This window comes from Diachasma alloeum, unplaced genomic scaffold (genome assembly GCF_001412515.2).
Source record: "Diachasma alloeum isolate Michigan unplaced genomic scaffold, Dall2.0 Dall_scaffold_00558, whole genome shotgun sequence".
NCBI classification, from domain to species: Eukaryota; Metazoa; Arthropoda; class Insecta; order Hymenoptera; family Braconidae; genus Diachasma; species Diachasma alloeum.
In genome coordinates, this window is record NW_021680690.1 from 556,411 (window position 1) to 583,924 (window position 27,514).

The following is a 27,514-nucleotide window of genomic DNA, read 5'->3' on the forward strand; positions in this document are numbered from 1 at the left end:
TATGCTTTATGATTTTATATATTTTCAACCCTGGAGGAAGACTACTGTTGCATGATCCATTGATTTTTTTCTAGTGCGCTATTAATTAATAAAGTAATACTCTTGGCTTATTTTGTAGAATTTAATGGAATAAATCTGTTCACGCTATTATCTCGCTTTTTACTTTCTCTTTTTCTCAAAAATTTTGCGGTAAAAAAATGGGGTAATTTGTTTTTTGATGATTGGGACCTTCTCGAGGGGAATTTGAGATCAATAAATATTCTGATGTGTCTAGAATTCTCACGGGGATGACCGTCAGTTCTCTCCGCAGCCACCGCCTCAGTATTCTCAGAATTATGGGCCTCCGAGGAGTGATCCACCACCTCCACCCAAACCATCAAGCCCACCACCTCCCGGTGGGGGAAGATTGAGTGCTGCTGATATTTCCAAGGGGTTGGGGCTCGGTGACGATGAGGATTAAATTCCCCACAGCCACTTTTTTTTTTAAATTCGAATCTGAGGAAATTTATTTGAGAACTCGAGATAATTAAAGGCTCTGCGTAATTTATTCACATTATTTTGTGAAATTTACATTCACAAGTTGCAAAATGATTTGAAAAAAATGATTTTTTCTCTCTGTCATTTATTCGCTTCATGAAGCATCAGATCTGATTATTTATCAGTAATTACTCAAATAATTATCTCGAGATAATTAAAGATTTTGCGTAATTTACCAGAGAATGAGACAAAAAAGTTGATTAATTTAAATATTTTTAAATTCTTAGTCTTCAATAGAAATCTCAGGAAGAGATATGGCACAAAAATTAGTAGTGAAATGATGAGGGAAATTTTGCGACAGAAAAAATAGAAAATTCATATTATGTGGGAGAATTAAAGTCCTCACAGGAAAAATTTTCTTGAAATTCTTCCATTCACAAATGCAAAATGATTTGAAGAAAAATTATCTCTTCTCAGTTGTTATTTATTCGCTTCAGGAAGCATCAGATCTGATTATTTATCAATAATTACTCAAGCAATTATCGCATGAACTCGAGATAATTAAAGGCCGTGCATAATTTACCAGAGAATAAAACAGAAAAGTTTGTTATATGAAATATTTTTAAATACTTAGTCTTCAATAGAAATCTCAGGAAGAGATCACGCACAATTGCAAAATGATGTGAAAAAAAAAATCTCTTCTCATCTGTTATTTATTCGCTTCATGAAGCATCAGATCTGATTATTTATCAATAAATACCGAAATAATCGCTAAATATGCGCGAGAATTCGTCGAACGAAGCAGCCGTTCGTCTCAGAGACCTTAAACTTATATTTTTATAAATATTTTGTGGCCTTAAGAGAGCATAACTCACTGAAAACCGTTGTTTCCTGACATAGTTTATTCAAAATAATTATATGCTGTAAAGAAGTCCGAGGAGAAAGTTGAAAATATGGCACAACGAGAGAAATAAATTGACAATTACTTCGTGAAGGATTAATTGTTCTGAAAGAAAAAAATGTTCGTGATGTTTAATCTTGATCTAGACACTCCTTTGATGACGTAGTTTCTATGACTATGCCTTCCTTTCTCTGAAAATCAATACAAAAACGATTTACAGTTTTGATAAAACCTCGTCGAGAAAAGAGTGACGACTATGAATAATGTGATTATGTCGAGCGAACGAGAAATTAATAATTCAACTTATCCCCATATTTCAACAGTTGGCAAATGTTTCTCTTTATTTACGTCTGAATCAGCCATCAGTGCCTCCAACGCCTCTTTCTGTCTTCTCCTGAAGAATCCCAGTTTGACAAGAGCGAATATCACAAGTGCCAGCAGAACAATTCCAACGACAACAGAGACAGCAATTACCCAGCTGGCTACTGGAGCTGCTACAGGTGTGCCCAGGAATTTAGTGCCAACGAGGGTTGATTTTGCCCTCACTCCAGACGCTTCACTAGCTCGCGATGGGTGAGTAATCATCACTGATCCGTTTGATACGAAATATATAATGTCTTTCGAAGTCGTTAAATCATCTGTCATGTGAAAAATATTTTTTTTGAAATTATTTCGTCAATTCAATTGATCGTCACTCTTGGTCAACTGATTATTGACTCACCAGTGACGTCTTTCAACAACAAATCAATCGTTAATTTCAATTCTGCGATTACAGAGGAATTAACAGATTCTCTTGGCACGTCCATGAGACACGTGACATTAACACAATCAATTGCATCATTATCGCAGTTGAGAAATAACGCACGATTCCTCAAAGAAGTGTCTACAGACTGTGTGAAATTATTCGACTCCCTCGCAATAATTTTCTTCTCATTCACTCCAATTCTTTCGGTTTTGCAAACGTAGTCATTGTCATTTCGATTTGTTGAATCAAAGTACTTCAATGTTGTTGCGTTTATCCTCGCTATTTCGATTACTTCATTTTTTGATTTTCTCAAGTGCGTGGGCACGAGGACAATCAGAACAGCTTGTTGAATCGGAGTTATTCCCAGTTTTTGGACTCCATAATTGTGATTGAACTGGATAATCTCGATGTTGCTCTCCTCCGAGATGCTAAAGTACGAGTAAGAACTCTCCTTCGCTTGTCTGAAATTAATTTGAGATGTTCAGGTATTATTTATTTGGGATTTTAGCCAAATTGTGCCAGAGAACTGATTACAAACCCTGTAATGTTGAGGGCGCTGTCGATAACCAGATAAATAATCAGATTATTAATTCCATTCTGATCGTTATCATTTATGCTCTCAGTTGAGAGACTAATGGGCACGTGCATTGAGTCTCCGTACAGTTCTGACTCAGTCTTGAGTTGACTCATGTCTAATTCCAGTGTTAGAGTAGTCTTGAAAAAAAAATCCTCATTTCAGCTTTAAACTTTCATTTTCAATTGAACTTCTTTTAATTACCTGCTGTCGAAATGGATTTCCCAGTGCACAAACCACCTCGACAGATCCATTGACCACTGGTGTCTCCTTGCAGTCAGAAAAAGGAGCGGAAGGTACACTCGACAGAGCGATAAATTCGGGCAGGAGCACGTGTGCCTCGGCCTCGTAAGCAGGTTCTCCGTAATTCCTGACGTCTATCGAGACCTTCACTGTCTTCTCCTTTCCCATAATGTACTTGTTGCCGTCTCCAAGAGAAGTTGAGATCCTTGACGTTAGATTGGAGTGACAAATGTTGTCGGGACCACAATCGTGATCGAAATTGAGTCGCAGGGAAGCTTCGGTTATCGAGGTTTTTCCATTGATCCTGGGACACCTCATGCAGAAGGCAAAAGCCGGGTCCTCATTCAACAGCCTCAGGGACACGGAAATGTCGAGTGGTTCAGTTTTAGTTCCCCTGTCCAAAACTACTGGAATGTCGCTGCAGAGTTTTCTGCTGTTGTAGAGGAAATCTTCGAGCTCATAAGTTCCATTGCTGCTCGAGTGTGTAGCAAGCCTCGCCAGATGGTGTGTCTCCTCCACTCTGAATGTTGTCATCACCCCTGAAGTTCGAAAATACGAAAATAACAGAGTCAAATTCTCAGGAAAATTTGGAAGATGGAAAGAACAACAAGTAGTTGAAACAGAACATTTTTCGTGACTTACTCAGAGTCTCAGGTGCTCTGTGTCCATCGTAATATCCACAGAATCTAACAGAAAACTTGGTAGTGTTACTGTTGAGCCTCGCAGAGTCGACGTAATTCAGACTAATATTCACTTTAACGACTGGTTGAGCTCGAAAGAGCACAGTGTGGCCAGATCTGTAAGCTCCAACAGCAACATCAGGATAGCCATTTCCATCGACATCCCTGGGTTCTGAAATGGCGATTCCAAAGCCACTCAGCCCCCCAAAATCCTTGCCAAGGATCTTTTGACTTGGCTCTCTAGATAATCCGTAACGACCACCGTTGAAAATATAAACAGCACCGGATTTATCCTCGTACGGTGCCCCAACAGCAACATCTCCATAGCCATCGTGATCCAGGTCACCTAGACAGACAACGCTTGATCCAAATCGAGCTCCCTCGAATTTTCCATCGATCCAAGTCGTGTCAAACCCCTGAACCATAAAAACAAATTATTCCCCTCGAACTCGATGCACTCACCATCATTTAAGCGAAGCACTTCGAATAGAAACTAATGTCAATAAAAATAGAGTTACATTTGAATTTCTTCTCGCTGAAATCATATAAATCCGACCCTCGTCTCCACTCAGGCTCCACGATGGAGCTCCAACGATCAGATCATCTCTCCCATCGTTATCAACGTCGCAGGAGGTCACTGAGGCGCCGAAGTACTCTCCTACCTGACGCCCTCTGATTATCATAGGTTTTTTCACAGACTGGCTCCCATTGAACTTGAACATTAACACTGATCCCGTGACGTCCTTCGTTCGAGGGGCCGATGCAACGTACCATCTCTCTTTTCGATTTGCGTCGAAGTAGAAGCCGGACGTCACACTGTACCCTAAAATTAAACGGAAGTGTCTGTTCGTCTCGCATTCTCATTCTAGAAATCCATGAGAACATCCTCACCAATGATAGACCCCCCAGCTCCGTCCACATCCCTAGGCACAACCGAGTCAGTCCTCCCCTTTTCGTTCTTAGAAAATAAGACAACATTCCCCGCCGACTCGTGATACCCAGGGGCCCCTGTTAAAACACAATGCTTGTCATGCTCATCGGTAAATTCGTGCACCGAAAATCCCAGCATCCCCATTGCTCGCAGATTGTACGCCTCACCCCGCCCATCGTACGCTATTTGATCATAGCGACCAGCAAAAACATTAATTATCGAATCCACAGTTCTTTCAAATGCTCGTGAATTATTAGCAACTGTGTAATAGCAAATTCCATTCGCGTAGTAATGTTTGCTAATAACATTCTTCCAATTTGGTGCGCAAACCTGTGAAAAAGAAGAAAAAAAATCCGGGAATTCCGCAGGAAAATGATGAAAATACGATGAACGTCACGATTTTTCCGAGTTTATTTCGCGAATATCTCTGTAACTATGAGGTTTAGAGCAAAACGTTAAAAGATCTTTTGTCCGGGAAATTAAATTCTCCGCAATAAATGTTTTCTCACATTTTCTCCTCAGCCAACTAGTTCCCGAGATATTCACGGAATAGTCCACCTCGCCCTTCAATTTTCGAGGTAACTCATTCAGGTAATCAAAGAAAATAACACAAAACCGTACAAGATTGAGGAGATACTGTGCGAACTCAATTACAAAAACATTAAGGCAATTTCGAAATTTCTTAAAAAGTGTGATTTGAAAATATGCGGGGGAAAGAAAAAAAACTGTGTGGAATACAAAAAAAAACAAAAGGACAAAACTATAGTGTTACGGGAGTAAGAAAATTATGTAAATATTTATGTAAAATATCTATCAATATATTTATGTAAAATATCTATATATATTTTATATAAATATAAAATAAAATTAATTAACATTATGTAAATAATAAAATACATAAATATTTGCATAATTTTCTTACTCCCGTAATACTATAGTTTTTTTCCCCTTTTTTGTATAAAAATAGCATCATTTTAACTTAATTTTTTTCGCAGCTGAATGGACCGAAATCCGGGTCTGGAAGCTGTAATAAAAAAAATTGAAGATAAAATCAATTTTTCAAGGACAAGAATTACAAACCACAACTCCAGGGTTTGTGGCGTTTTCCACAGAAATAGCAGCTCCGATCCAGGCCCCATCGAGCCTCTGATTGACATCGTCAAGCCCCTTGACTCTCCCATTCCTCGCCTCGTCGAGAATCCACTCCTTACATTTTCCATCCAAATGGCAGTGGTAGACAGCCCCGGGCTCCCCGATCCTCGATAGTCTACTGACATTGGCCCTGGGGGCGCCCACGAGCACCAGAGGATCAGAACTGCTGGGGTAAAGTGCCACTGCGTAACCGAAATAACTTCTGCTGTAATCCCCTCTGCCAGGATCACTGAACACAACTCTTCCTTTGATATCCAGATTATATCCACCGGATTTCCCACAAAAAATGATCGAAACGAGTGCGAAAAACGGAAGTAAATTCCCACGAAATTGTGACATTCTGGGAAGCGATGGGAGTAATAATAGACTGCGGGAATTATGAGGAAGGATTGGTCAAGTCGTCGGGGAAGGAATGGCCGGCCGGAAGGATGTGGCACCCATGGAGACCCAGAACGCCAGTCAGAGAGGGATTTCGTTGTGTTTTAGCTGGTGATAGACGTCAGAGATAAACGCACGTACGTGCCTTTGAGAATGTTTAATCCTTCTCGGTTAGATTTTTTGCTCTTGGATTTTCGATGACACATTGATGGGAATGGTGGGTGGTGCTAGGGTTTAATATTCTGGATTACTAGCTGTGTGGTCTGGTTGAATAGAGAAAATTTAATACCAAGATTTTTGAGGATTTCTGGAATTAAAAAAAAAATACCTCAAATGATACACGATAATTTTGAAATTAAATTGCTCAAGTGGAATAAAGAAAAATTTATTAGGAAACTTGAGAATTCCTTCAAATTTTCTAGATAATTGAGCAATTGGAACAAAAAAAATATTAAAAAACCCGAAAATTCTTTCGAATTTTTTAGAGAATTTACAGATTTTCTAGAAAATTCTAACTCTTGAATTTTCTATAAAATCTGTAAATTCTGTAGGAAATCTGCAAATTCTCTAGAAAATTAAAGAGTTCGAATTTTCTGTGAAACCAAAGAATTTTCTCAAATTTTCTGAAAAACCGAAATTTTTCTTGAATTTTTTCGAAGACCAGGGAGTTTTTTCGAATTGTTCAGAAGACCCGAGAATATTCTCCAACTTTCTAGGAATCTCAAGAATATTCTCGAAAACTCAAGAATATTCTAGAATTTTCCAGAAAGCTCTAGAATTTTTTAGAAGTTTCTACGGTGCATAGTTCAATATAGCAATGCAATAACTTATAGTCCAAAGCCGATGGGGAGCCTAAACTAAAAAATACCCTTGAGATCCATTCAGTCATTTTTGCGTGAATCGCGGCCAAAGAATAGGCAGTAGATTTATTATATTTAAAATGATATGATAGCTATTTACAGTGGGAGAAGACTCCAGTCATGGCACAGTGAGACTATTAAATAAAAAATATTCATAAATTAATTTGGTTTCAATTAATATCGATCTAAGCTCTGTTTTGATGAGGTCGTCTCTACGGGGATGCCGTTGATTTCCTGTGAATGAATGCAAAAATGGATAATTCAATTTATGCTTTTGCCTCAACAACTATCAAATATTCATGTTTACTTACGTCAGAATCAGCCTTCAGTGCCTCCAATTCTTCCTTATGTTTCCTACTGAAAAATCCCAGTTTGACGAGAGCGAATATCAGGAGTGCCAGCAGAAGAATTCCAACGAGTACAGAGACAACAATTATCCAGATGGTTACTTGAGCAGCAACAGGTGTCTCCAGGAATTTAGTGCCAACGAGGGTTGATTTTGCCCTCACTCCAGACGCTTCACTAGCTCGCGATGGGTGAGTAATCATCACTGATCCGTTTGATACGAAATGTATAATGTCTTCCGAAGTCGTTAAGTCATCTGTCATGTGAAAAATATTTTTTTTGAAATTATTTCGTCAATTCAATTGATCGTCACTCTTGGTCAACTAATTATTGACTCACCAGGGACGTCTTTCAACAACAAATCAATCGTTAATTTCAATTCTGCGATTACAGAGGGATTAACAGATTCTCTTGGCACGTCCATGAGACACGTGACATTAACACAATCAATTGCATCATTATCGCAGTTGAGAAATAACGCACGATTCCTCAAAGAAGTGTCTACAGACTGTGTGAAATTATTCGACTCCCTCGCAATAATTTTCTTCTCATTCACTCCAATTCTTTCGGTTTTGCAAACGTAGTCATTGTCATTTCGATTTGTTGAATCAAAGTACTTCAATGTTGTTGCGTTTATCCTCGCTATTTCGATTACTTCATTTTTTGATTTTCTCAAGTGCGTGGGCACGAGGACAATCAGAACAGCTTGTTGAATCGGAGTTATTCCCAGCTTTTGGACTCCATAAATGTGGTTGAACTGGATAACATCGAGTTTTGCGTCTCCTGAGGAGTCCAAGTACGAATAGATACTCTCCTCTGCCTTTCTGCAATTCATTTCAAGAAATTAAAAAAATCGTCTTCCCGTTTACACGGATTACGTACCCAGTAATGTCAACGCTCGCGTTAATCGCGAGATTGATCACTAAATTATGTATTCCTCCTTCATGATTAATATTCGTACTTTGAGTCGTGAGGTGAATCGGCACTTGTATCGAGTCTGAGTAGTCTTCTGACTCAATTTCCACTTGACTCATCGATAATTCGAGTGTCAGTCTTGTCTTAAGGAGGAAAAAAATTATCAAATAAGAAAAGAATACTTCCTTCACCATTACCACATGCCTCGAACCGTTTCACTCATCTCATTCATGGTAATGTAAAACAACTCATCTTTCGTATTCAATTATACAATACTATCAACTAGCTAAATATCTATTCATCTATTCTTTTGTTTTCTTTTTTCTTTCATTTTCTTTGAAAACATGAAAAATAAAAAAAATATAAGAAAACATGAAACATAACATAATAACATAATATATAAAACATTTATTGTCTAGAATACATTTATTGTATTCTATACAATAAATGTTTTTATAGAAAAAAAATGTTTGCAATATTTGTAAATGTTTTAAATGATTGTATAGAATACAATAAATGTTTTTATTTTATTCATATTTCCCTCTAAAAATATTCGCAAAAAAAATTCAGAAAATGTTTTCACTCATCTTTTCCCGCTATTCGACAACTGATTTAATCTTCTTGAATTACCTCATGTCGTAATGGATTTCCGACGCCACAAACAACCTCGACAGATCCATTGATCAGGTGATTCTCCTCACAGCCGGAAGGCAGATTCGCCAGAGAGAGGAAATGCGGAAGAGCTGCATGCACTTGAGTCTCGTAAGCAGGTTCTCCATGATTGCGAACGTCCATGAAGACTTTCACGGTTCGTTCCCCTCCCACGATGTACCTGTTTCCTTCTCCAAGAGATGTGGAGACTTCTGAAGTCAGATTCGAGAAGCAAATGTTGTCGGAGCCGCAGTCGACGTCGAAGGGAAGACGCACTGCGTCTTCAATCTTCGAGCGAAATTTGTCGAGTGCCACAGGTGCATCCACCAGTGCGACGGATGCAGAAATGTCGATTGGATTTGTCTTCGTTCCTTCCTGAATGATGAATTGAGGGGTAAAATTGGAGGGAGACGATATATTGAGTTGATCTGGTTATTACCATCAGAATTATTGGGATGTCGGCGCAAACTTCTCGTCCATTATGAAGAACACCTTCGAATTCGTAAGCTCCATCATTACCTGAATGAGTGTCAAGCCTCGCCCGATGATGTGTCTCATCGACTCTGAAAATTCTCTTCACCCCTAAAGTTAAAAAATACGAAAATAGCAGAGTCAAATTCTCAGGAAAATTTGGAAAATGGAAAAAACAACGAGTAGTTGAAACAGAACATTTTTCGTGACTTACTCAGAGTCTCAGGTGCTCTGTGTCCGTCGTAATACCCACAGAATCTAACAGAAAACTTGGTAGTGTTACTGTTGAGCCTCGCAGAGTCGACGTAATTCAAACTAATATTCACTTTAACGACTGGTTGAGCTCGAAAGAGCACAGTGTGGCCAGATCTGTAAGCTCCAACGGCAACATCAGGATAGCCATTTCCATCGACATCCCTGGGTTCAGAAATGGCGATTCCAAAGCCACTCAGCCTCCCAAAATCCTTGCCAAGGATCTTTTGACTTGGCTCTCTAGATAATCCGTAACGACCACCGTTGAAAATATAAACAGCACCGGATTTATCCTCGTACGGTGCCCCAACAGCAACATCTCCATAGCCATCGTGATCCAGGTCACCTAGACAGACAACGCTCGATCCAAATCGAGCTCCCTCGAATTTTCCATCGATCCAAGTCGTGTCAAACCCCTGAACCATAAAAACAAATTATTCCCCTCGAACTCGATGCACTCACCATCATTTAAGCGAAGCACTTCGAATAGAAACTAATGTCAATAAAAATAGAGTTACATTTGAATTTTTTCTCGCTGAAATCATATAAATCCGCCCCTCGTCTCCACTCATGCTCCACGATGGAGCTCCAACGATCAGATCATCTCTCCCATCGTTATCAACATCGCAGGAGGTCACTGAGGCCCCGAAATACTCTCCGCTCTGCGTGCCCTTGACAATTTTCACTTCTCTGAAAGCAAGATTACCGTCGTACTGGAAAATTTCGATTTTTCCCTTAAGATCGCCGGTCTGAGGGGCCGAGGCGACGTACCATCTCCTCTTATCGTCGAAGTAAAAGCCTGACGTCACGCTGTATCCTAGAATTAATTGCTCAAGCTCATTCATTATCCCGTAAAGTTTATAGTTTAGTCTTTCTTCAAACAATGGTTACCACTTAATTGAGTATTTTCGTCAAACTTCTCAGATATCTGAGAGCTGAGTCTCCCAGGCATATTTTCTGAAATCATCACTGGAGTTCCTGTCCAAGCATAACACCCAGGAGCTCCGACCATAGCGTCCCAAATGGGCTCGTCCGAAAACTGATGAATCGAAAATCCCAATTGTCCCATCGCAAAGTAATTGTAATGAAAATCCCCACTCGTCAACTGCCGCCGAGGATAAGCCAATTCCGTAATGAATTTTTGGACGGGTCTCTGAAAGGCACTCGACGAATTCGCAATTGTGTAATAACAGATACCATTCATGAACGGAGTGCCCCACAGAATATTCTTCCACCTCGGAGCGCAAACCTTGAAAAACAAAGCGATAAAAAATATTTTCCAGCACAGAAATGTCAACTAAACTCTCAATCATTAGAACAAAAGCGACAGATTACTTTCCCCCAATCCTTCGAGCTCTTTGTTTCATCGTAAAATGTCGTAATTAAAGTGTTTCAATTTTTCAATTTCTCTCCTCAACAGGAGGCGAATTGAAAACTCAATTGATTCAATAAAACAATAATTAATCGATTGAGGTGTTGGTGAGATTGTTTTTGACGTACCACGACTCTGGGCTGTGGTTTATTTTCCACAGAAATAGTAGCACCGATCCATGACTCATCGATCATCTGATCAATCCCTTCGATTCCATGAAGTCCACCATTTCTAGAATTATCGAGTGGCCATTCTTTGCAATGACCACTCAGTCGACAATAATAAACAGCACCAGGTTCTCTGATCCCTAATAATCTACTGACATTGGCCCTGGGTGCACCAACGATCACCAGAGGATCAGAAGTGCTCGCATAAAGTGCAACAGCGTATCCAAAGTAACTTCCTTTTCTGTAAAATCCTGCATTGGGATCACTGAAGACAACTGCACTTTTTGTGTCCAAATTGTATGCCCCAATATCAACACAAGAGATTAATAAAATTATGGAAAAATTCACTGTCCAGTGGAGCATTTTTATTCAAGAGTATGTACAGAGATATGGTTGAATGAAACCTGAGAGACTCTGGAGGTGACACGATGCCACTTCATTGAGATACTAATGCAAGATTGAAATGAGCTGTTCACTGGGCGCAGGAAGGATGTGAGTCTCGCTGAAAACCAAAGGCTTACATCATTGAACACTGACTATGTTTACAGAGAAGAGAGAGCGTCATTAAATAAGGCAGGTTTGACGCTGTCATAGTATAGTATTTGCCTCTCTTTTTTCGCGGGCTCGATGACACATCAGTGTGTCATCGAATCATTAAAATTATGTTTCTCAGATGATACAACGGTTTTATTCGGGATATCATTCCGGGGAATTAATTATCCTAAGGATTTTTGAATAATTTTTTAATTGGCTCAGATCAATCCTGATCGAGGCACTCCCTTGACGATGAAGTCTCAATGACCATGCCCTCTTTCTTCTGGAAATAAACCCAAAAATGATTATTCCTATCGCTCATTCAAATGAGGAAGTGAGTCATGATATGAAGCACAATTGAGAATACGATGATGTTGTCCTTGTGAACATTAGAAAGAACGAAAGAACGAGAAATGAATAATTCAACTTATTCCCATAGTCAATCAATTGGCAAATGTTTGTGTTCACTTACGTCGGAGTCTGCCTTGAGTTCCTCCAATTCCTCTTTGTGTTTTCTCTTGAAAAATCCCAGTTTGACAAGAGCGAATATCACAAGTGCTAGCAGATGAATTCCAACGAGCACCGAGACAGGAATTACCCAGCTGGCTACTGGAGCTGCTACAGGTGTGCCCAGGAATTTAGTGCCAACGAGGGTTGATTTTGCCCTCACTCCAGACGCTTCACTAGCTCGCGATGGATGAGTAATCATCACTGATCCGTTTGATATGAAATATATAATGTCTTTCGAAGTCGTTAAATCATCTGTCATGTGAAAAATATTTTTTTTTGAAATTATTTCGTCAATTCAATTGATCGTCACTCTTGGTCAACTGATTATTGACTCACCAGGGACGTTTTTCAACAACAAATCAATCGTCAATTTCAATTCTGCGATTACAGAGGGATTAACAGATTCTCTTGGCACGTCCATGAGACACGTGACATTAACACAATCAATTGCATCATTATCGCAGTTGAGAAATAACGCACGATTCCTCAAAGAAGTGTCTACAGACTGTGTGAAATTATTCGACTCCCTCGTAATAATTTTCTTCTCATTCACTCCAATTCTTTCGGTTTTGCAAACGTAGTCATTGTCATTTCGATTTGTTGAGTCAAAGTACTTCAATGTTGTTGCGTTTATCCTCGCTATTTCGATTACTTCATTTTTTGATTTTTTCAAGTGCGTGGGCACGAGGACAATCAGAACAGCTTGTTGAATCGGAGTTACTCCCAGTTTTTGGACTCCGTAAATGTGACTGAACTGGATAATCTCGATTTTGCTCTCCTCCGAGGCGCTGAAGTACGAATAAGAAGTGTCCTTCGCTTGTCTGAAATTAATTTCAGGTGATCAGATATTTATTCGCGTTTTTGATCATTCACATTGTGACCTACCCGTTAACATCGACGGTGGCGTCAATCGCAAGATTAATAATCACGCTATCAACCCCTTTTTTGTCGTTGATATTTTCACTTTGAGTTGTGAGACTCATTGGTATTTCTATCGAGTCGGAATAAAGCTCTGACTCAACTTGAACTTGACGCATGGATATTTCGAGTGTTAACGTAGCCTGGAACGAGGAAAAATTGATGAACACTTGACTTATTAATTAATTCAGTAACGAAGCGATAAAACAATTCAAATCGATTTTGACTACTAGTCAGTTTTCAGTGAATATCTCGGGATCTAAGGCAGATAGCAAAATTTTTGTGAGAACCTTTTTTGTAGAGCGAACTGAGAGCCACGAAAAAGGTCGTTACGAGAATTTCACTATCTCCCTTAGATTCCGAGATATTCCTCAAAAACTCAGCTCAGAGCCAAGTCTTGAGAATTGATGAAGACTTATAATTTTAATTCACTGCTGCCAGTTCTGGAATTTTCCTTCAGGCTTGATTGTCTGAAATTACCTGACGTCTCAATGGATTTTCAATATTCCAAACCACCTCTACAGACCCATTCGGGAAAAAATTCTCTTCGCAATTGGCAGGTTCCCTTGTCAAGGAGAGAAATTCCGGTAAAAATACGTGCAGTTGGGTGTCGTATGCAGGCTCCTGATGATTTCGAACCTCTATCGAAATGTTCACTGTTTTTTCTCCCCCAATGATGTACTTGTTCCCTTTTCCAAGAGTTGTCGAGACGTTTGTTGTTAAATTCGAGTGGCAAATATCGTCTGGCCCGCAGTCGAGCTCGAAGTTGAGGGAAATTGTCTGCTCGATTGTTGAGCCTTCCTTCCTGATTATTGTTGAGTCATTCATCAGGACCAGTGACGCGGATATGACGATCGGATATGTTTTAGTTTCGTCCTGAATTGAGGACAGAATTGTAACGAGTTGTTCGATGACGTTCTGTCAAAAATATTCATCGACTCACCTTCAAGTGTATTGGAATGTCATCACAAGTGTTCTTGCCACGCTGAAGAGCACTTTCGAGCTCGTAAGTTCCATTACTAGTCGCCTGTGTGTCCAGCCTCGCCCGATGGTGGGCCTCATCCACCCTGAAAATTCTCTTCACCCCTAAAGTTCAAAAATACGAAAATAACAGAGTCAAATTCTCAGGAAAATTTGTAAGATGGAAAGAACAACGTGCAGTTGAAACAGAACATTTTTCGTGACTTACTCAGAGCCTCAGGTGCTCTGTGTCCATCGTAATACCCACAGAATCTAACAGAAAACTTGGTAGTGTTACTGTTGAACCTCGCAGAGTCGACGTAATTCAAACTAATATTCACTTTAACGACTGGTTGAGCTCGAAAGAGCAAAGTGTGGCCAGATCTGTAAGCTCCAACAGCAACATCAGGATAGCCATTTCCATCGACATCCCTGGGTTCTGAAATGGCGATTCCAAAGCCACTCAGCCCCCCAAAATCCTTGCCAAGGATCTTTTGACTTGGCTCTCTAGATAATCCGTAACGACCACCGTTGAAAATATAAACAGCACCGGATTTATCCTCGTACGGTGCCCCAACAGCAACATCTCCATAGCCATCGTGATCCAGGTCACCTAGACAGACAACGCTCGATCCAAATCGAGCTCCCTCGAATTTTCCATCGATCCAAGTCGTGTCAAACCCCTGAACCATAAAAACAAATTATTCCCCTCGAACTCGATGCACTCACCATCATTTAAGCGAAGCACTTCGAATAGAAACTAATGTCAATAAAAATAGAGTTACATTTGAATTTTTTCTCGCTGAAATAATATAAACCCGCCCCTCGTCTCCATTCATGCTCCACGATGGAGCTCCAACGATCAGATCATCTCTCCCATCGTTATCAACGTCGCAGGAGGTCACTGAGGCCCCGAAGTACTCTCCATACTGCCTGCCCATAACAGTCTTCACTTCTTGCAAAAGATTGTTCCCGTTATACTGGAAAATTGCGATTTTTCCGTTCGTCTCGTCGACCTGGGGGGCCGAGGCGACGTACCATCTCCTCTTGTCGTCGAAGTAGAAGCCAGAGGTCACGCTGTACCCTAGAATGAAGAGTATCAGTCCATCGAGAGGTGCAGGTTTCCCTCAAAATTTATTCGTAAAGCCATTACCGCTGTATGTGTACCAATACGGGTGTGTGTAAGGTATCAGTGAACTCAGTTCCCCCAGGGGGTTTTCAGAAACCAACAGAGGGGTCCCTGACCAGCCGTAGCACCCAGGAGCTCCAATCATAATGTTCCACACAGACTCATTCGAAAATTCGTGGAGAGAAAACCCCATGGTTGCCACTTCGAAGATCCACCTAGTCTGCTGGTTTGCAGCTGTCAAATCCGTAATAAATTTCCTCACAGGTTTTTCAAAATCACCCGGAGACTTCACAATTGTGTAGTAACAAATGCCATTCATCTTCTGGAAAAAGTCATTTCGCTCGATCCCATTGACATTCCCCTTGCGCACGTTCTTCCACCTCGGAGCGCAAACCTTGAAAAACAAAGCGATGAAAAATATTTTCCAGCACAGAAATGTCAACTAAACTCTCAATCATCAGAGCAAAAGCGACAAATTACTTTTCCCCAATTCTTCGAGCTCTTTGTTTCATCGTAAAATGTCGTAATTAAAGTGTTTCAATTTTTCAATTTCTCTCCTTAACAGGAGGCGAATTGAAAACTCAATTGATTCAATAAAACAATAATTAATCGATTGAGGTGTTGGTGAGATTGTTTTTGACGTACCACGACTCTGGGCTGTGGTTTATTTTCCACAGAAATAGTAGCACCGATCCATGACTCATCGATCATCTGATCAATCCCTTCGATTCCATGAAGTCCACCATTTCTAGAATTATCGAGTGGCCATTCTTTGCAATGACCACTCAATCGACAATAATAAACAGCACCAGGTTCTCTGATCCCTAATAATCTACTGACATTGGCCCTGGGTGCACCAACGATCACCAGAGGATCAGAAGTGCTCGCATAAAGTGCAACAGCGTATCCAAAGTAACTTCCTTTTCTGTAAAATCCTGCATTGGGATCACTGAAGACAACTGCACTTTTTGTGTCCAAATTGTATGCCCCAATATCAACACAAGAGATTAATAAAATTATGGAAATATTCACTGTCCAGTGGAGCATTTTTATTCAAAAGTATGTACAGAGATAAGTTCGAATGAAATTTGAGATTCTGGGGGTCGCAGTTAATTAAAATTCAAGGGAAATTATGGAGACATTCACTCTGCAGTAGAACATTTTTGCAAGAATGAGGAAATGTTCCAAAATAGAGCCACTACGAAGAAACGATAAGACGATTTGGAGCTGGAGGGAGAATGTGGTTTGCAGGAAACCACACGATTATGTTTTTTTAAAAGGAAATTCGTTATTTCTGCCAATCGCTTTATCAACAATCTGCAATTTTTCTTCTTCAAATTATTTATTCAATTATTCAATCAATAAATGACGTATAAATATATAATCACTTAACCAACGAGTAGCAATAATCAAAAAAATAATGTATCGCCATCAAACAATCCAAAGTTACACAAATCAATGAATTATGGAACACTGATCAGCCATGCACACGAGGTGAATCACATGTTCATTGAGTTTATGATAACTACTTCGTGCTGGGGTAATTAATCGAGTTGACTAATCACGAGTGTCTCAGACTTATTTTTTTTTCACACCATAAAATGAGGATTAAGCCTAGGAAAAGTCTTCGAATTCAATTGAATTGTACCAATTATCACTTAACAACGCAATATCAACTTATTTTTAATTAATCGTTAATTGGCAATTGAACTCTATTAATTATGAAAAAAGAATTATAAAACAGGTAATGGAAGTTGCAACGAATAGTCGGTAGTGAAGTGGTTCCTGCGGACGAATTTCGCGAATATCTGAAGAAGATTTAGAAAAATGTCAAGAGACCTTTTTTCTAAATCCACTAGTTCTCGAATGTTTGCGAAATGCTGCCTTCACTGGCCACTTCAGAAATACAGAGTAATAAATCTGGAACTTAATTCATCTTCCAAAAAATATCGAATTCCGCATGGTTGTTTATATTTACAATGCGATCACTAAACTCCCTCGAAAATCCTGAAATTTCCTCTTCCTTATTTTGCGAATATCGCCCGAATCACGAGGTTTATCGAGAAACACTAAGAAACCTTTTTTGTAGCCCGCAAAATTTCCCACAAAAAATGTTTTCTCTGAAATATCTGTAAATGCAATCCTGCTGGAGATATTCCCAAAACAAAGTACAAGAGAAATCACAGCTGTGTCACCTCTTCCACATTTTCCATTCAAATGAAAAAAAAATTGTAACTCAAACAAATGAGAGAGAGAACATCTCATCAAATATCATCATAATCTTGCTCATCACCATTTGATTCTCGCAAATTTTTTTATTCCCGACTGGTAATGATTGGTAAAAAAAATGGAGCAAGTAATGCTCTCTTCCAAAAAATATCGAATTCAGCATAGTTATTAATATTTACAATGCGATTACTAAACTCCCTCGAAAATCTTGAAATTTCCTCTCCCTCATTTGGCAAATATCGCCCGAACCACGAGGTTTATCGAAAAATACTAAGAAACCTTTTTTGTAGGCCGCGAAATTCCCCACAAAACATGTTTTCTCTGAAATATCTCTAAATGCACTCCTGTTTGAGATATACCTAAAACAAAGTACAAGAGAAATCAAATCTGTGTCACCTCTTCCACATTTTCTATTCAAATGAAAAAATCCTTTAAGGCCCGGGTGAATCCTTCGAACGTTATCTCGATTGTTTTTCCATTTTCATAATGTAAAATATATCCCAATTTCCATTGGATTTGACATCACGCAGGAGTCCCCAAAAATTCTGATTGTACAATCAAAAAAAGTAGAAAAAAAACTGAACATTTTCAAAGAGCGTTTTTTTAATAAAGATTAAGAAATAAGTCCGATAGAGAGGAAATAGCGAATGGATAATTTACCATGGTAACTAACGATCTGACAGCCATTGACTACTATGACAAATGACGCCCTAACAGCCATTAGATCCATCAAATTATTAATTTGCAATTTCCTCCCTATTGGCTTTATTTCCCAATATTCTTCAAAACCGCTCTTTGAAAATGTTCAGGTATCTTCCAACGTTTCTTTGATTGTACAATCATAATTTTTGGAGGCTCCAGGGCTATAGTCGGGCCAACATTTATTTTCCCTTTGGAAAAAATGGTTTTCCTTTGTTTTCATTGACAAATCAACAATTTGACAATAGAAACCATAAAAATTCGTTACCTGAAACTAAGTTCATGCAATAAAAGAAGTTTTGGTTGGACTATATGTAAAACTGAATGACAATTGGAGATCACTTCACCCAATAAAAATAAAAAAAACAATCAAGATAACGTTTCAAAAATAATCCACCCTGGCCCCAACTCAACCAGATTAGAAAAAAAACACCTCGTCAAATATCACCATCACTTCCTCATCCCCCTTTGATTCTCACAAACTTATTTCCTAGAATCTCTAACGCTCATCCTTTCTGTCCGCAACATTCAGCTGCACAAACTTGTAAAGTATCGACCAACTAAATCCAACAAAACGATTTCCAACACATGGCAAAAAAGGGAGCAAGTAATTAATCAAAATGACATTCTCAATCCGAAGAATCGCTGGCACTCTCCTCCAGCCTGGCCCTCTTCCTGTAGCCCCTCCTGGCGGAGTCGACCCTCTTCCTGAACCTCTCAATGCTCTGCGGGCTCCTCTCGTCAGAGCTCCCGCCATTGCCATTGCACCTGGACTTCTCCAGAGTGGACAGCCCAGACTGAATGCCACTGTCCGGCGTTGGAGGCACCTTCCTGACCCTCTTGAGAGGAGTCACATCGTTCCTAGCCCCATTGACCCCACCTCCACGTCCCTCACCCCCGCCTTTGCACCTGCCAGGGCGTTTGTTGGAGCCAGACCCATCAGCCCCACTCTGTTTCCTCACTGTTGTCTCCTCGTCACTGCTGACGTTCGAGCCGCCAGGATCGCTGTCCCCAGACAATTTCCTGGACCACCTGGTGCCCCTGGAGCTGACCCCAGTGCTCGTGCTGGGTTGGGTCGTGTCCACAACCTCATCCCCCTCGTTTTTCCTTCGATTCGGCCCTGGGAGGGGCTCCAAATCGCAGTCAGAGTCACTCTGAGCCTTCGGAATCGAGCATTTCCTTCTTATTTTACTCCTGCAGCTCGATACTCTGCTCTGCTTTCGTTTTACCCCTTTCAATCGCAGTTTCAGGGTGGTTTTTGGAGGGGGAGAGCTCTCCTCGGAGTCACTGATGGGTCCTGAGGAGTGCTCCTTGGACTTGTGGAGGAATTTCTGGGTTCTGCTGGCTATTGACCCGTTCTCCAGGGCTGCCAGGCGCAGGAGTTTGTCACGACAGCTGCGGATTAGCCTGGTTATGCGGTTTGGAGAGCCGAAGGGACGCTCTGGGGCCACTCCACCACTCGATGTGTCTCTTGAGCAGGTTTTTGCGCCAAGGACACTGCGCATTAAGTGGGTGTCTGAGGCTGTTGAGTCTAGGGGGACAGGAAGAAGTTTTTTTAGTCTTCAGGGGTTTGGGGAGACGATAGATTATTCTATTTTTAGGAAAAATAATTGATAGTCAATAATGAATAAAAATTGATGGGTTATTGATTTTAATCAAAATGAATGGGTTTTTGATTTTAATTAAAATGAATGGGTAATTAATAAAAATTAATGATTACTGAATATCAATGAGTGGATAATTAGTAAAAATTAGTGAATAATGAATAAAAATGAGTGGATAATTAATAAAAATTAATGAATAATGAATAAAAATAAATGAATAGTTAGTAAAAATTTAGGAATTATGAATAACAATGAATGGATGATTAATAAAAATAAATGAATAATGATGAAAGTTTGTAATAAAAATCATGAAGTGAATAAAAATAATTTTTGAGAGAAAATAACGGTTTTTACCATCAGAATCTGTTCCATTATGATGTCGATCGTTTGAGGGAGTGTTTTCAGAGTCACTGGGACTCCTGTGGGTCGAGGGGGTGTCCTCAGAGCCCCAACCCTCGATCTCACGCTGCACCAGATTGTCGAAGAAGGCCATCATTCTGGGGTCTTCTTTTGTGGACTGGTGGCTGTAGTCGTGGGTCATTATTTGACCACTCTGGAGGACCAGCCGGAGGTACTCCTCGTGGGTGAAGACACGACGTTGTTTCTCCAGTTTGCCATCTGATTGCTGGGGAAAAAAAATAATTTATCAATTTAATTAGTTGATTTATTTTTTTTTTTTGATAAATTCATTCACTTTTTTTTAATAAAAGAAGAAATGATTCAACTTCAAGACGAATTATCTCAGTACTGAGTCAATTTACGCGAAAATGTCATAAGAAACTTTTTGTGGAGAATTTAATTCTCTGAAAAAATGTATTCTGCTATTTTCTCCTAAAATCACTCATTGCTGAAATAACTGCATGTTTAAGAGAAAGGAGAAATTAATTTTAGGAAAAGTCTGTTTTAATTTGTTTTTCTGGGGGTTTTACTTACTCTGAGCCCTCCCATGCATCCCTTTCCGAGCGAGAATGGACTCCACACTTTGATAATTTTCTCAACCCCAGACGACGCGAGGATGCAGTGCCTCGGATTGTATCGAACGTGATTGACTATTGACCTGTGTCCGCGCAGTATCATGTGAGCAGACTCCACCCAGGTCACGTCGTCCTTTGGTATTTTCCATACGTAGAGGTTGAAGTCGTCAGAGCCTACAATAGACCACAAAAAAGAATTGACATTTTTCTGCTGACATTCGTTATTAAGACAAAGGCAACTTTGTGATGTAATTTTTTTCAAGAAATAAAATGATTGATTTTTTCCTCTTTTACTAAATCGAATTGAATAATTACGTCGAACTGAAGAATGTATTAGTGATTAGGGATTACAAAATATGCATTAGAAATTATGAAAATACCTGACAGAACATAAGACTCATCTCTCCCAGCGAAACAACAGGACTTCATGGTGCAGCTGTTGTAGTACCCAGGCTGATCAAAATGACACAGAACTGCGGGGGAATCGACTCCGTATAAAACAGGGGGTAATCTCCGTTTCAATGCCAGCAATCTCGTTCCAGCCGAGTTGAACCTGACATTCATGCAACTCTGAGTTGGTCCATCGAATCCGTAACGCAAAACTGGCCTGGAATAACAAAATATGTTATTTATTAGATTTTTTATTAAGGCCCGGGTGTACTATCTTTCGACCGTTATCTCCATGTTTTTTTTCATCTTTCGTCGTCTGAAATTGTCAATCAAATCCTGCATCATGCATAAGTTTTGAAAAATTATGAATGAATAATAAAAAAAAAGTAGAAGGAATTCTTAATTTTTTCAAAGAGCATTTTTAATTTATAATCAGAATAAGTTGAATAACAAGAAATTAAAAAATGTATCTGATGTACATGGAGAATGTACATTGGAGAATTTTTTAATCACACTTTTATCACATAAAAATGGCAGATGACTACATACCACTGTTTTGAAAATTGAGATACCTAGCTGTCACTTCCCATGAGGAGTTAGTGTTTTGTTATCCGCCCTGGAAAATGACAGCTAATAGATAATTTGCCACAGCGAATCAAATATTTGTAATTTTCACTTTTTTAACTCATTCTGAATCTCAATTAAAAACGCTCTTTGAAGAAGTTCAGAATTTTTTCTATTTTTTCATCATTCTATCATAATTTTTGGGAATTTCTACACGATGTACCACTCAATTGACAATGTTGGATTACGAAAGATAAAAAAATCCAGATAACATTCGAACGATAGTACACCTGGGCCTTAAGTCCTGGATCATGCAGAAGTTTTGAAAAATTATGAATGAATAATCAAGAAAAAATAGAAAAAATTCTTCATTTTTTCAAAGAGCATTTTAAATTTATAATCAGAATAAGTTGAATAACAAGAAATTAAAAAATGTATCTGATGTACGGTGACAAATGGCGGCCTGTCACCTAATATCATGCAGGGGGAAGACTGATTTCGTAAATCTTTTCCCACACTGCACAGAGACATTTATTACGGAAAAGGCTCTTTGAAAAAAGTTGTAATATTTTGGAGAATTTTTTAATCACACTTTTATCACATAAAAATGGCAGACGACTACATACCACTGTTTTGAAAATTGAGATACCTAGCTGTCACTTCCCATGAGGAGTTAGTGTTTTGTTATCCGCCCTGGAAAATGACAGCTAATAGATAATTTGCCACAGCGAATCAAATATTTGTAATTTCCACTTTTTTAACTCATTCTGAATCTCCATTAAAAACGCTCTTTGAAAAACTTCAAAAATTTTTCAATTTTTTTTCATCATCCTATCATAATTTTTGGGAATCCCTACACGATGTACCACTCAATTGAAAATGTTGGATTACGAAAGATAAATGAAATCCAGAAAACATTCGAACGATAGTACACCCGGGCCTCAACATTTTTGAAAAAATCAAAAGGGGCCGTATCCCCCTCTCCTATAAATAACATCAACTTACTCCAAAGGTTTCCTGACATCCCACAGGCTGACCCCCTCCTCAGCATTGGCAGTGGCCAGTGTCCTGGGCTCCACCGGGTTAAACATGACCGAATGAAAAGGTGTCTTGTACTGCGCCAAGCAGAAAGGCTCATGCCCACTGGGCTCCCTGATATCATAAACCAGAACCCTCCCATCGTCACAGGCACTCGCGAAAACATGATCATTCACCGGATGAATGCTGAGCCCATACACCGGTTTCTCGTGCAGAAAAAAGTCCACAGGATCGCCAGTCTCCATGTCGTGGACAATGACCTGATCGTCGTTGCCAGCTGAGAATATTTTTGAGTTGCTGCTGTCGTACCCCAGACAGAAGATGTTGCTGCCATGGTGTGCCCTCATGGCCACGGGCGGTCCGACCCCCTGGAGGGCTTGCTGGACCTTCCACAGGAGCACTCGCCTGTCATCGCCCCCAGAGACAATCAGATCGCCATCCTTGAGGAACTCAATGGCATTGACACAGCCGTAGTGCGACAGCAAGTCCTTTCTGAACAGGTTTTTCGATTTGTCGAGCCTCTCGTCGACCAAACGCTTGCAGTAGTCCACTCTGTCCTCTACTTGACGCGAGAGGAAGCAGCTTATGGGGTTAGAGTACGACGGTCTCACCATCTTCTTCATCTTGACCGCGAGGGAATCGTAAGCGCGACGAGAATATTCGCTTTCGGGGTTAAATCGAGGGCGAGGGGTTCTCCCGAGGGCCTCTCATGATTTTTTTTCCTCCGGTGGTGGGCGGACAACGAGTCGCGAAAACCGAGGGCCTGGTGATTTTTTTTTGGGGTTCACAGAGGCCGGAGAGAGCTCGGGAACATTCGAAACATTTCACGCACGTTTTGATCGGTTTTTAAGGGCTTGGGGTGCAGGGTTTTGGGGGATTTGGCAGACGCAACGGAAAAACTGAAACGGAACCGACACGACAGCAGTCAGCTGATCGACGTTGTTTCGGTGCGTGCAACGTGGGAGGAGCGAGTTTGTTGTGGTTATGGGTAGAACGGGGCGGTTGGGTCGGGGGAGCTTCATGGAAATACGGGGCAAGTACGATTTTTAAGAGACGGTTTTTTTAATTTTGTGGACAATTTGGGGGAATTCGAGAGTTCACGTTTTTAGGGGAATTGCATTGCTGGGGGAGATTGCGGATTGCAGAGAATTTTTGAGCTGTTTTTGAAAAAATGTCGGTGGAAACTGTTTTATAGAAAAAATTAGTAGAAGTCTATTTTCTGTAGGGGAGGTTGGGGTAAAACGGACACTTTTGACTTTTTTTAAAATGCTGATGAGGGGTTGAAATGTTGATCAAATTTAATATTTTTTTTTCTCAATACAAAGAACTATTCTTTCCCTTTGTGACGAGCCTAAACTGAGCTCAATTGATCAATTTATTTCTGAGTTATGAATAATTTTAAAAAAGTCTAAAGCGTCCGTTTTACCCCACCCTCCCCTAGAACTTTTGGTATTGAGAAATTTTCTGTAGAAATTCATGGGCATGATTTTTTAAGGTCTGTTTTCCTTCTGTTCCCATTTGAAGCATCTAACAAGTAAACTTTGGAAATTTGAGCCGAGGAATTTCTATAGATTCTGTAGAAATTCTCTAGGATATAATTTTTTTTCTGTAGAATATTTTCTAGCGAGTATTTCTATTGTACAAAAAAGTGGAGATGACCTGTGGAATTTTTCAATAGAATCGGTCAAGAAACTAATAGAGTTTCATAGAAATCCATTAGAATTTTCTAGCGAATTCGATAGAACTTTTTTTATTGAGAAATTTTCTATAGGAATTCATAAGCATGATTTTTTTAGACTCTGTTTTCCTTCTCTTGCCATTTGAAGAACCAAACAAATAAACTTTGACAATTTGTATCGAGGAAATTCTATAGATTCTACACAAATTCCACAGATTTCATGTGTAGAAATAATTTATTCATCATAAAAGTAATAATGAATAGTAAAAAAAAATGAAAAAAAATAAAAAAAAATTATTTTATGATTTTGTAGATGAATAAAATATATTACAGAAAAAAATCTATAGAATTTCATTTTTTAACGTTTTCTATTGATAATTGTTGTATAGGACTTCCTTGACATGATGTTTTCCCACCAATTTTTCTTTTCTTGTCATTAAAAAAAAATCGAACAAAAAAACTTGAAAATATTACCTAAAAATCGCATTTCAGTCTTATTTTTAATAGTATTTTCACTCGATTTTCATGTGAAAAGAATTAAATATCCTTATTTTCAGAGTTCTGCGGGATATTTAAGGGTTGATAATAGCTGAAGCACTATTTCCAAAAATTTCCCTTTGTTTTTATGCACCGAGATGACAGATTCTGGGAGTGCGATGAGAAAAATACTCTTCACTGGTCCACCAGGTGAGCTTATCATCGTTTATCATTCTTCATTATATTATCTAGAAAAAATGGCTCCAGTACGTTTGGTCCAAAATCTTTTGGTTCAATCTCTTTTCGTCCAACGTCAGTTCGTTCAATGAAGTTTTTGGTCCAATCTTATTTCGTCCAATCATTCTTTAGTCCAATATTTTCTTTGTCCAATGTAATTTTGGTCCCAAAAAATGCGGATTATTTTGGGAAATGGGAAATTATGTAGGGATTTTTTTTCAACATTTCAAGTGGGTTTGTACGTTGCTCGCGTGTACGTGAATCTGGTTTGGTGTCGTTATCAATGGGTAATTGGTTTTGAGTTTCTCGGGTTTGTGTTTGTATTTACCTGTGTTTATGGTGTGTTTATGCCGTTTAATCTGGGCCGAATTGGACGTATTACTCATTGGACGAAATGATTTCTAGACCTAGTGATTTTTGGGCGAAATGAATTTTTGGACGAAATGTCATTGGACGAATTGTTTTTGGACCAAATGACCCCTATCCAGAAAAAATTTGAATTTTTATTTCAGGCATTGGGAAGACTACTCTCTGCAAGAAAATAATTTCGATGCTCACGGGATGTAACACAAAAATTTCCGGGTTTTATACTGAGGAAGTGAGGTCGAAAGATCGTAAAAGAATCGGTTTTGACATTTCGACGTTCGATAAAACCGAAACGAGGGGGATTCTAGCTCGAATTGAGTGAGTAATTCTTCATTTTCGGTTCTCAACATTTCAAAATTGTTGTTAAACTCATGTAAATTCTTGTTTCAGTTCTGCGCTGAATGGAAAATCTCCATCAAAACTTCGAGTTGGTCCATATCAAGTGTTCATCGATGATTTTGAGAGGATTGCATTGCCAACATTAAATTCCACATCTGTAAGAATGGAAAATCCCCTGCATAACTTGATTATTAATTAATATTTTCAAAGATGAATAAATTAACTCTTGATGGTATTGTTAAGAAACGAAATGATTAAAAATAATCTAGTTACTTCATGTTCAGGACGTTCTCGTGATCGACGAAATTGGAAAGATGGAATTATTCAGTAAACCCTTCCACAATCTCGTGGACAATTTGTTCTTCGGGAAGAGCAATGAACCCCAGAGGATAATAATTGCCACTGTCCCCGCGAGGGATCGAGAGCCCCAACGACACTCAAAATTCTTCGATAAATTTTATGAAGACCCGAGTTGTCACGTCATCGAAGTGAACAGGGGAAACCGGGAGGAATTGGCAACAGAAATATTTCATAAGATCAAAGACATGTTGAGGATTAAATAAAAATTTGTGAAGGAGACAATTCAATTTTTCTTTTATAAAAGTGTCAAAAGAAAACGATTTTCCAAGAGATTTTGCGATTTGTTTTTTTTTAATGAAACAATTCATAAACTTTTTCATTTATTCATTTTATTTTTTGTTTTTTATTGAGAGGGAGAACAGATCTTGACACTTCCCTCAAACCCACTCACTCCCAGAGCCCCTGCATTTTCGAAAATGCGAAAAATTTTCTCATTTTTCAATCTTCCACTTGCAGGGAACCCCTCCATGAGTTGCTTTCGATATCCTGCTCAATTTTTCTTCGAAATACGACGATTTCAGGAGTATAGCTCGAGCATAACACAGTAGACCCTTCTCCATCGATTGTACGCCAGAATTCACAAATTACGTAGTCACATCGTCCCCAAGAAAATTGGAAAACGGTTCAAGTCGATTTTGACTATTGGCCAGTTTTTAGTGAATATCTCGGAATCTAAGGCAGATAGCTAATTTTTTGTCTAAACCTTTTTTGTAGCACTCAATTTGCTCTAGAGAAAAGGTTATTACGAAAATTTCATTAGCTTCTTTAGATTCGAAGATACTCTGCAAGGACTCAACTAAGAGATAAGTCGACTTGAACCGTTTTACCACTTCGCTACTGAATTCACTGTTACAAATTTTTGGCCGTGACTATTCGCACCATTGCGTGAATCACTCCCGTACACTCCATACACTCCACGCATGCGTGAAGTTTGTGTGTTTCATGCAGCCGAATTTTCATACTTCTGTGTATTTCACGCAGTTGAAGTTTCATACTACTGTGTGTTTCACGCAGTTGAAGTTTTATACTACTGTGTGTTTCACGCAGTTGAATTTTTATACAACCCTGTGTTTCACGCAGTTGTATTTTTATACACCTGTGTGTTTCACGCAGTTGCATTTTGATACGCCTGTGTGTTTCACGCAGTTGTATTTTTATACATCAGGATTGCGTTTTTCCACTTNTCAGAATTGCGTTTTTCCACTTCCTAGGCCTTGTACAAGATGAATTAAATTAATTTTTTTTGGCAGTTTCGTTTTTCGCGATTATCTCGGAACTATGAGATCCGATCAATTAGCCCCTCATGTACAGATATTCCAAATTTTTATTTTTTTCCTCATTGAAGTAGTTTTGAAAAAAATTGCGAGCTAATAAAAAACATTTGCTAGTTAGGA

At 39.2% G+C, this 27,514-nt stretch overlaps 7 protein-coding genes across 7 annotated transcripts in view; 2 read left to right on the forward strand and 5 right to left on the reverse strand.

Moving 5' to 3' along the window:
- The window catches only part of LOC107043311 (pro-resilin), a 40,811-nt gene extending 39,314 nt beyond the window's left edge, over window positions 1–1,497 (forward strand). Inside the window, exon 7 of the mRNA XM_015264745.2 lies at window positions 275–1,497. Coding sequence (XP_015120231.1) covers window positions 275–460 — 186 coding nt within the window. The 3' untranslated portion in view covers window positions 461–1,497. The remainder of the gene's footprint in view (window positions 1–274) is intronic.
- On the reverse strand, window positions 1,362–4,921 carry LOC107043308 (integrin alpha-V). The gene is made up of 8 exons (XM_015264741.2): window positions 4,512–4,921; window positions 4,139–4,443; window positions 3,583–4,036; window positions 2,902–3,479; window positions 2,662–2,837; window positions 2,100–2,584; window positions 1,727–2,016; window positions 1,362–1,569 (listed from the first exon to the last, which is right to left on the reverse strand). The coding sequence occupies exons 1-8, from the start codon at window positions 4,693–4,695 to the stop codon at window positions 1,510–1,512; spliced, it is 2,532 nt and encodes an 843-aa protein (XP_015120227.1). The 5' UTR covers window positions 4,696–4,921; the 3' UTR covers window positions 1,362–1,509.
- A 2,059-nt stretch (window positions 4,922–6,980) lies between these two features.
- On the reverse strand, window positions 6,981–13,133 carry LOC107043306 (integrin alpha-8). The gene is made up of 13 exons (XM_015264740.2): window positions 13,044–13,133; window positions 12,495–12,979; window positions 12,121–12,410; window positions 11,076–11,931; window positions 10,467–10,824; window positions 10,094–10,392; window positions 9,538–9,991; window positions 9,292–9,434; window positions 8,832–9,227; window positions 8,169–8,344; window positions 7,626–8,110; window positions 7,253–7,542; window positions 6,981–7,175 (listed from the first exon to the last, which is right to left on the reverse strand). Exons 4-13 carry the CDS (start codon window positions 11,475–11,477, stop codon window positions 7,116–7,118), a joined length of 3,063 nt encoding a protein of 1,020 aa, XP_015120226.1. The 5' UTR covers window positions 11,478–11,931; window positions 12,121–12,410; window positions 12,495–12,979; window positions 13,044–13,133; the 3' UTR covers window positions 6,981–7,115.
- Window positions 11,872–14,251, reverse strand: LOC107043280 (integrin alpha-5). The gene is made up of 7 exons (XM_029126478.1): window positions 14,245–14,251; window positions 14,020–14,162; window positions 13,557–13,952; window positions 13,044–13,219; window positions 12,495–12,979; window positions 12,121–12,410; window positions 11,872–11,931 (listed from the first exon to the last, which is right to left on the reverse strand). Exons 1-7 carry the CDS (start codon window positions 14,249–14,251, stop codon window positions 11,872–11,874), a joined length of 1,557 nt encoding a protein of 518 aa, XP_028982311.1.
- Window positions 14,252–15,163: 912 nt separating this feature from the next.
- On the reverse strand, window positions 15,164–17,850 carry LOC114841479 (integrin alpha-9-like). Its single transcript, XM_029126479.1, has 2 exons — window positions 15,811–17,850; window positions 15,164–15,559 (listed from the first exon to the last, which is right to left on the reverse strand). Exons 1-2 carry the CDS (start codon window positions 16,210–16,212, stop codon window positions 15,164–15,166), a joined length of 798 nt encoding a protein of 265 aa, XP_028982312.1. The 5' UTR covers window positions 16,213–17,850.
- A 323-nt stretch (window positions 17,851–18,173) lies between these two features.
- LOC107043309 (DDB1- and CUL4-associated factor 5) lies at window positions 18,174–23,645 on the reverse strand. The gene is made up of 5 exons (XM_015264742.2): window positions 22,631–23,645; window positions 21,052–21,278; window positions 20,631–20,845; window positions 20,052–20,322; window positions 18,174–19,624 (listed from the first exon to the last, which is right to left on the reverse strand). Exons 1-5 carry the CDS (start codon window positions 23,284–23,286, stop codon window positions 18,723–18,725), a joined length of 2,271 nt encoding a protein of 756 aa, XP_015120228.1. The 5' UTR covers window positions 23,287–23,645; the 3' UTR covers window positions 18,174–18,722.
- Window positions 23,341–26,328, forward strand: LOC107043313 (nucleoside-triphosphatase THEP1). Its single transcript, XM_015264747.2, has 5 exons — window positions 23,341–23,836; window positions 24,899–25,028; window positions 25,568–25,739; window positions 25,812–25,917; window positions 26,045–26,328. The coding sequence occupies exons 2-5, from the start codon at window positions 24,977–24,979 to the stop codon at window positions 26,321–26,323; spliced, it is 609 nt and encodes a 202-aa protein (XP_015120233.1). The 5' UTR covers window positions 23,341–23,836; window positions 24,899–24,976; the 3' UTR covers window positions 26,324–26,328.
- The last annotated feature ends 1,186 nt before the right edge of the window (window positions 26,329–27,514 follow it).